At 50.8% G+C, this 8,898-nt stretch overlaps 1 protein-coding gene across 1 annotated transcript; it reads left to right on the top strand.

The window, feature by feature from the left end:
• The first annotated feature begins 729 nt into the window (after positions 1-729).
• LOC103193817 (PILR alpha associated neural protein) lies at positions 730-3,925 on the top strand. The gene is made up of 5 exons (XM_007937115.2): positions 730-746; positions 1,015-1,526; positions 2,298-2,379; positions 3,332-3,553; positions 3,904-3,925. Exons 1-5 carry the CDS (start codon positions 730-732, stop codon positions 3,923-3,925), a joined length of 855 nt encoding a protein of 284 aa, XP_007935306.1.
• Positions 3,926-8,898: the final 4,973 nt, after the last annotated feature.

Here is an 8,898-nt window from a genome sequence, read left to right as displayed (position 1 = left end):
CAGGACACTTTGCCCAGGAGAGCTACATTTGTGGAAATGGCTTCTTCCCAACTCCACCTCCCTTCAGAGGGCACATAGGCATTTGGATGATTAAACATTTTGTAGTTTTTCTCCCACCCACTTCTCTCTCTTTTCTCCTATCTCTCCATCTCCTCTTTCCCTTCTGGAAGATGCAGGCTCCTGGGGCCAATCGTAAGGGAAATGCCTTGGACTATAAGTGGGATGGGCAGGCTGCCCCCCATCTCTCTCTCTCTCTCTCTCTCTCTTTCTCACACACACACACACACAAGATTGATTTCCCCTTCCCTCCCCCCCCCCATCCTCAGACTCCCTCCCTAGCGGTAGGTGCTCAAGGAATCACAAGGTTTTTGACTCTAAATTAAGATCTAAGAAAAGCTTGAAGCTGCAGGCAGAGGAAGTGAGAAGGAATGAAGCTGGAGAAGGGAGGGTAGACCCTGGGGTGGGGAGGTAACAGGAACCTGGGAAGTTGTAGCTAGGGGCTAGGGACTGGACTGGAAACCATGCTGGGAGTTTATTCCCCCAAAAAGATGCTGAGCATCAGTGGATCCTGAGTGGCAGCAGCATGCTGGCTGGGAAGAGATGTGGGGGTAGAATTGGTGGATGAATGAGCTGGGGGATGTATGCAGGGCAGGGTTGGGGTGTGACTGTCCCTCTTTTATCCCCAGTAAAGGCTGAAAATCTGGGTCACAGCTGAGGAAAACCTCAAGCATGGAATCCAGGATGTGGTAAGTTTGGAACAGCAGAGGGGAACTTGGAGACTACTTTGCTGGGCTCCTGACCCTTTTCTTTCTGGGCCCACCCACCTTTTTTCATCCTGAGAGGTAGACCCTAGGGAGCTAGGAAATAGGGCCAGAATCTGCCTGAGACACACCTGCTTTTGCATAAAAACCTGGAGGGAAGACCCTGGCAGCCCAGGCCTCTGGTATGAGCCTGTCCTCACATGCAGGCCCAGGGTGGACCTGTATCTCACTCACTTTCTCTTCTTTCTTGTAGGCCTGCACTGCTGCTGTCCCACCTCCTCCCTCTCTGGCCAATGTTGTTGCTACCCCTCCTGCTGCCTGCCCAGGGCTCCTCCTCCTCCCTTCGAACCCCACCAGCCCCAGCACGCCCCCCATGTGCCCGGGGAGGCCCGTCAGCCCCACGCCATGTATGTGTGTGGGAACGGGCACCTCCACCAAGCCGATCCCCTCGGGTCCCAAGATCACGCCGGCAAGTCCTGCCAGGCACTGCACCCCCTGCTACCCCATCAGGCTTTGAGGAGGGGCCACCCTCTTCGCAGTACCCCTGGGCTATTGTGTGGGGCCCCACAGTGTCTCGAGATGATGGGGGGGACCCCAACTCTGCCAATCCTGGATTTCTGCCCCTGGACTATGGTTTTGTAGCCCCTCATGGGCTGGCTACCCCCCACCCCAACTCAGACTCCATGCGGGGTGATGGAGATGGGCTCATCCTTGGAGAAGCACCTGCTACCCTGCGGCCATTCCTGTTTGGGGGCCGTGGGGAAGGTGAGTAGGAGGGGCTGGGAGGGATATGAGGGGTGGGAAGACTAGCTGAAGAATCTAAGGGACAGAAATAGAGGCCTCATCTGTTAGCTCCTTCAACAAATGTACCAGGCACTATGCGGGGCACAGGATGCAGAGATGAAGAAGATGCCATCAGAGCCCTCAAGGAGTTCAGGTCCATTGGAGAAGACAGATGTGTAAGCACTCAGAATGTACTGATATAATTAATGCTGCAGTAGAGGCATAGACAGCGTGTGTTTAGGAAAAGAGAAAAGGGAGAGATTACTTCTGCCTGAGGATCAGGAAACCTTCAAGGAATTGACATTTGCATTGGACCTTGAGAAATGAGTGAGAAGTATTCCAGGCAGAGGAACACCATGGACAAAGGGGGCTCAGGGTGAAGTCTCAGCTCAGGGAGGGATGATGGAAGGACAGGGCCAGTGGTGTAGGGTGGGGCCAAGGTAGAGATGGACATCTCCACTCTGTAGATTCTGTGCAGAAATAGATTGTCTCCAGTCTTGGAGCCTCCTCATCATCACATGCACATGTAAGATTTGATGACATATGTCTGGTAAAGTGGAAGAAAAGGATTTGGGAAGAAAAGAACAGAATACTCAATAGAAAGCTGGTAAGAATGAAATGGGTAGCTCCAGAGAAGCAGAGCTGGGCAGTGTGGAGTCAAATGGTAGGATTTCTCATGCTTTCTGAACCTCCCACCCTCTTCTGGCTCCTACCACTTCAGGCCTCCCTAAAACTTTCTCCCCACCCAACCAGGTGTGGACCCCCAGCTCTATGTCACAATTACCATCTCCATCATCATTGTTCTCGTGGCTACAGGCATCATTTTCAAGTTCTGGTAAGCTGTGGGAAGGCTGGTGGATTGGGACTATGTGTTTGATAGTTTGGGCTGGAAGGAGGGAGGAAATAAGGGTAGTAATTTTGTTGAGGGTAATGGGGCAGGAAATGATGGATTAAGGCAAGATCTTGTAAAAAGGTAGTAAGGACTTGGAAGTGGGGGCAGTGAGAAATCAGGGCAGATTCCTTCTCCCATGTAAATACAAGGATAATGGAAGAGATGGGGAATTATGTACATACACTGGGGGCTTTGGAGGAGCCCTGGTGATGCAATGGTTAAGTGCTCAGCTGCTAACTGAAAGGTTAGTGGTTCGAATCCATTAGCCACTCTGCAGGAGAGAGATGTGGCAGTCTGCTTCCATAAAGATGGGAAACTCTATGGGGCAGTACTATTCTATTCTATAGGGTCACTATGAGTTGGAATCAACTCCACTGTAATGGATTTTGGGTTGGGGGCTTTGATAGGAATCCCTTGTCCCCACTTCCTCCCAGACAGAGAAAACTGATACAGCTGCCTGGAGAGGAGAGAGAAAACCTGGCACTTTCTTTGCACACATTTAATAATGGGTCACTCAGCCCTTCATACTTTACTGAGAGAATCATTAGACTCAGGTCTCCAGGTCATTAGCTGACTTTGAACTAAAACTAAAACTGCCAGGCACCTGCTGAGGAAGGAAATGGCTCTCTGGGTGTTCATGGAGGACAGGTTATTCATTCTGTGGATCTGGGTCAGACTTAGGTCTGGAGGATGACTCTGGGAGCACCAAGCCTCTTATCGATAGAGGAAATGGTTTTATTGGCACACAATCCCAGGAGATATAGTACAGGGAACTGTTGGACGCCAGGCTTCTCTGCTGGGGAATGTTGGGAATCACTTCAGGGTGACCAAGGCTGCAGGCCAGGGTAGGGGAACCTTGGTGTGTGAGAGAACCTTTTTCCTCCTGGTGACCCAGCTGGGACCGTAGCCAGAAGCGGCGCAGGCCCTCAGGGCAGCAAGGTGCCCTGAGACAGGAAGAGAGCCAGCAGCCATTGACAGACCTGTCTCCAGCTGGAGTCACTGTGCTGGGGGCCTTTGGGGACTCGCCCACCCCCACCCCTGACCACGAGGAGCCCCGAGGGGGACCCCGACCTGGGATGCCCCAGCCCAAGGGGGCTCCGGCCTTCCAGTTGAACCGGTGAGGGCAGGGGTAAGGGGATGGGAGGGAAGGGTGGAAAGGCAATTAGGTGTCCTGAACTGTGGAGGGGGTGCCCCTGGGGTAGGTGGGGAAAATGGCAGGTCTAGCCCTCCCACAGCCCTGGCTCTCCTTCCCAGCCTAGTCCCTGGCCCTCTCAAGAGGCTGGACCAGCTCCTCTCTGGGGGACTCTTCCTCCTTCCCTATTTTCTCTAGATCTGTGTCCTGTTCTCATAGTGCCCTAACTCCAGCTCTGCCCTCTTAAGCCTGTGCCCATTCTCTGCTTTGGACTTCCCCTTCGATTCTGACCTACCCCTTGGTCCTTGACTGTGCCCTTTCCCTCTTCCTCTCAGGATTCCCCTGGTGAATCTGTGATGCCCCCCAATGCTGGGGTGCCGCCAAGCAGGAGGCCAAGGGGCTGTCATAGCCCCCATCCCACTGAGGGTGGGGCAGCTGTGGGGACCAGGGACCACAGGTGCTCCTGGCTCTGCCATTGCATCCCTGGAACACTCCCTGTCCCCGCAGGCAGTCCTACCTGCTCACCCTCCTGTAGGTGAGGGCCTCATATATTGGTGGTTTCTGGTCCCCCATTCCTGCCCTTGCACACTCACCTCCACCATCACAGGCCATGCCCATGTACGGCCAGTCTTCTGCACCCTCTCCCTTTCAACACTTATTCCCTTAGCTAGTCTCTCACATTCTCCCTCTTGTTTCACATGTTTCACCCTTTCTCTTCTTCCTCATCCCATGTTCAGCTCAGTCACTCAGCAGTCCATGGTTCATACACACTTTACCTCTCCATACATTTCCCACCCTAGTGTTGTGCTGTTTTGTGTTGTGCTTGCATTCTCTCATGAACATCCACAGGTCTAATTTCTGTGGCCCCTGCATGCTGCCCTGTACATGAGCAGGAGGTACGTTGCAGGCTCCTTGGCTCTCATCTGTCATGGTCCCATTCCATGTCGTGTACTTCACTGTCTGCCCCCCAACCCCCTCCAAGGGTGCTGTGATTACCCTGTGGGCTCCCCAATGGGAATGGGGGTAGTGAGGCCCCAAACTTCTCCCCTGCCCCCACTGCTAAATTCTGTTGTCTGAGAGATGGGCTTTGGGGAGTCACCTGCTGCACTACAGGAAAAAGGGGCTCCCATCTACCCTTTCCCTGCTCCTAAGTCCCTTGTGTCTGTCTGTCCTGGCTGTCTATGTGTGTGTTACTTTCTGGAGTTCAGAGTCCCCTGAGCCGGTCCTCCACTCCTCAGCCTTCTTTAGGGCCTCCCTAACTCCACCTCGGCTGCTAGGGATTGGAGCCAGCTGGTTCAAGGCCATCGGGAGCTCTGCCTCCAAATCTATTCCTTCCCTTCCTGGGCTCCCTCATGTTCCTTTCTTCCCTCCCTCCTTTGTCTTTTTCCTCATTTCCTTCCTCAGGTTCTACCCTACTTCTCACTGTCTCTCCACCTTCCTTCCTTTTTCCTCTCTTACCTGGCTCCTATGCTGTGATATATATTTTTGTATTATCTCTTTCTTCTTGTGGTGATAATCTTGAATTCTTGTGGGATGTAAGTTTCAGAATTTTCAAATAAAGCCTTTGCAAGATACTCGAGTCCCTTTGTTCTGCTTTATGACCCTGGTAGAGAGGAGAGGGGAGGGCAGTCAAGAGGGAGGAAAAGAAAGATGAGGTGGGTTACAGCTCAGCCCTGCAGACCTGATATGACCTGGCCAGTTCTGACCCTGAGCTGGGAATGTGGGGCTTCAACTTGGGACATGAATAGAAGGAGGGAGAAGGATAACAAACTGACAGGCGCAGCTCTGAGGATGAGCAGCCAGCGCAAGAGAGAGTGAAATAGTAGCTTGCTTGTTACTTGCCAGTGAAGGTCAAGAGAGACCATGAGAAAGAGACAGAAGAAAAGGAAAATTATGGAGAAGGGCAGGCAATGGAGCAAGCAAGAAGAGGAAGAAGAGAGAGCAGATAAGGACTGATGGAGGGTAGAGGGTGAAAGGAGAAGGGAAAAGTGAAGCAGTGGCCAAGAGATGGGAGGGAGCCATAGGAAAGAGGCTGCCTACTTGGTTTTCAGCCTTCTTTCCTAACCTGCCCCCACCAGCACCTACCCCCCAAAAGCTGTGCAACATTAGAGGTCCTATGGTGAACTCTCATTGGCTTTCTCTACTCTGCCCTCTCTGAGAGGCACTTTTGGGTTTTGGGGGATGGAATCAAGGGGTGTGTTTGGGGGAGGAAGCACAGGCTGCCTGGCTGGGATCAATCACCTCTGAGACCCCAATTCTAGGTTTGCCTCTTGTACCAGCCCTGCAAAAGCCCACACATCAGCCTCTCAGCTGTTGCTAGGCTCTGTTGCCATGGTAACCACCCAGGTCCCATTCCCCACCCCCAGTCTGTGCCCCACTTGCTCTCTGGAAAATGGGGTAGCCCCAGGGAGAATGGAAGACAGTGTGGTGTGCAAAAGGGGCGTCTCGGTTGGCCTGGAGGCATGGGCTGCATATGCCTCTGTACGTTTATCTTTGAAGCTAGAATTAGGGCTGTGTCTGTGTTGGCAGGTGTGTTTTAGGCATTTGGGAGCTTTACTGTGTACTGAGGGAAGTATGGCTAAGTACATGCAGCATGCAGTGGTGAGTGTCAGGAGGAGGGAGCATATTTTTCAGGACCAGAGCAGTGTGTGTTTGTAGGGCGTCAGACTCCCTAAGAAAGGGACAGACTGCTACAGAGAAAAGCAGCAGAATGGGGCCAAGAAGTGCTGAGCCAACTAAAAGCAGAGGTGTGAGGAAAACAAACTTTTGAGGGGGGCTGAAATCAGCCCAGTGGGGCCTGTAGAGATCCCAGCCAGGAGCAGTAGCAGCCACAGCCCTGGTGGAAGGGAGGGAGCTGGTGGCACCTGAGGGTGCAGCAGAGGTGCTGATGGGATGCAGTGGGGACAACAGGATTGGAGGGAGGAATTTCTCGAGGAGGATGGGAGAGGAAGCCTCATTAACCTTTCCCTTCTTTCCCCACAGGAATCTAGTTCTTGTCAGGTGAGGCTGGGGGGATGGGTAGGAAGAGGGACTTTGGCACAAGGGGGGGGGATGAGCTCAAGTGCCTGCAAAGCACATTAGGGCACACTGGTCTCTATCACCTTCAGCAACTGTCAGAGGGACAGTGTGACCCAGGGCGGCTCATACATATGCAAAAGCCACACATGAAGGCCCCTAATGAAGAGGGAATTAATTACTGCCTGATTAGACTGCTGTTTCTCTAAATTTAAATAAATTAAAATATGCCAGCAAGACACTGGAAAATCCTCACCTGTTTCCTCTAACTGCTCTCCTTTCCCATAGAAAATCAGAGAGCAGAGAAAGACAGAGGAGAAGGGAGGCCATCCTAGTCTCCTAGTTGTCCTAACTGAATGATTCCTAACTAGATCATATTGTCATGCTAATGATGAAAGTCCTAAGGCCCTAAGGAACAGACCCTATATTATCTTCCTGGAGTTGAAATAGGGCCTATGGGGCCTTGGGAAGTTCTCTGAAGGCTTCAAGGAGTAGAACAGAGTCAGGCTTAGTGACAGACCAAGAGCATAAACAATGGCCATATTGCCCTCTTGGGAATCAGAAGGTTCTTGGGAGGCCACATATCACAGTAACCACTGGAACCAGTGTGTCTTCGTCATGCTTTCCTTGCCTCCTGTACTGTGCATTAAATGACTCAGGCAAACTTTTCGTAAGCATTTTTCTCAAATGCTTACCATCGTGGCTCAGTCCAAACCAGAGAATGGGGAAGCCCCCAGAAGGAGGGATCTCCCAGGCAGAGCTCAGGGTGTGGAAGTGATTCAAGATAAAAACAGTGTGCCAGCTGGAGAACCCCAGGCTAAAATTAACAGCCCTCCTCCCCCTACGCCCCACATTTATCTCTAAAGCTTTTCTCTAAGGAGTTCAAAGCATTTAAATTTGCTTCTTATTACAAGGGCAGGAGCAGGGCTAACAGATGGAGACACTGAGGCCTGGGGAGTACCCATTAATATAAATAGGAAAAGATCAGGAAGAGAACCAGCACTTAAAAGTGATTACCACTATTTTGCTCCCACTTTTCCATGCCAGCCTCCAAAGTCAAGTTTTCTCAGAATCAGCAATCTCTAATCTATGAACCAACTAGGTTTTGGTCACATCTGAACCCTTAAGGCCCTTATGCAAGCAACTATTGGTGCTCAGTAAACAGACTGTATGCTGAGTCCAAAAAGATGACAAAGCTTTAGTTACAAACCAAAGACAAACATTATTTAAAAGCTTAATTTAAATCTTTATTTTTAGGTGTCTGTGCTACTTCCTTGGAAAAGTAACTTAACTTTCAGAGTCTTATTTTTAACTATCTGGAGCTCTGGTAGCATAGTGCCTAAGGCACTTGACTGCTAACCAGAAGGCTGGCGGTTCAAACCCACCAGCCACTCCTCGGAAGGAAGGTTGGGCAATCCTACTTACGTAGTGATACTGCCTCGGAAACCCAAGGAGGGGTCGCTATGAGTCGGGGGCGACTCGAAGGCAAATAACAACAACAACAATCTGTAAAATGGGCATTATGATGATTTTGGTTAGTGTTATTTTGTTCTCTAAGCAAGGGGCTAGGAGCTCTGGTAGCGTAGTGCCTAAGGCACTTGACTGCTAACCAGAAGGCTGGCGGTTCAAACCAAACCCACCAGCCACTCCTTGGAAGGAAGGTTGGGCAATCTGCTTCTGTAGTGATACTGCCTCAGAAACCCAAGGAGGGGTCACTACGAGTGGGGTCCCACTCGACAGCACAGAACAACAACAAGCAAGGGGCTATTATTTTGTGCTGTCTTGAGACAAAGGAGAACTGGCCTGTAGGGTTTTAGCTGTAATCTTTACAGAAGCAGATCTTGAACTCTTTCTCCAGTGGAGCCATTGGGTGTGTTGGAACTGCCAACCTTTAGTAGCCCAGCACTTAACCCTTTGCTCCACCAGGGCTCTTTAAGTAAGTGGCTATTACTGTTAATAGGAAGGAGTTCACAGTTCTGTTCAGCCAATGTAGAACTGAGCCCAGAAGGATTCTGGTCAAATCAAGGATTCTGATGGCAGCATTCATTTGCTCAAACAACACATTCAGCATCTACCATGTACTCACTTGGCAAAGCTGTATAAGGGATACAGTTTATAAGACACCGTTTCTTCCCTGAAAGAGCTGACAGTCTTGCTATAGAGTCACATATACGACATAGTTAAAATCACAATAAACAGTACAGACTATTATTGTACTAAGTACTGTGGAAATCTGAGAAAGAGACCATTATGGGTTGGAGCAACAGAGGAACATTCCCGAAAGAGTTCATATGAGGTATTGGTAAGGAAACTCA

This window comes from Orycteropus afer, unplaced genomic scaffold (assembly GCF_000298275.1).
Source record: "Orycteropus afer afer isolate SDZICR_OR568_19922 unplaced genomic scaffold, OryAfe1.0 scaffold00040, whole genome shotgun sequence".
Taxonomy (NCBI): Eukaryota; Metazoa; Chordata; class Mammalia; order Tubulidentata; family Orycteropodidae; genus Orycteropus; species Orycteropus afer.
The sequence above is the reverse complement of the archived record's forward strand: the minus strand, read 5'-3'. Positions and strand labels throughout refer to the sequence as shown.

Bases quoted from the DNA above. Each gene is read 5' to 3' on its own strand.
- LOC103193817 (XM_007937115.2), top strand. The intron at 1,527-2,297 runs GTGAGTAGGAGG...CCACCCAACCAG, and splicing joins GTTTGGGGGCCGTGGGGAAG to GTGTGGACCCCCAGCTCTAT. The intron at 3,554-3,903 runs GTGAGGGCAGGG...TCTTCCTCTCAG, and splicing joins CCGGCCTTCCAGTTGAACCG to GATTCCCCTGGTGAATCTGT.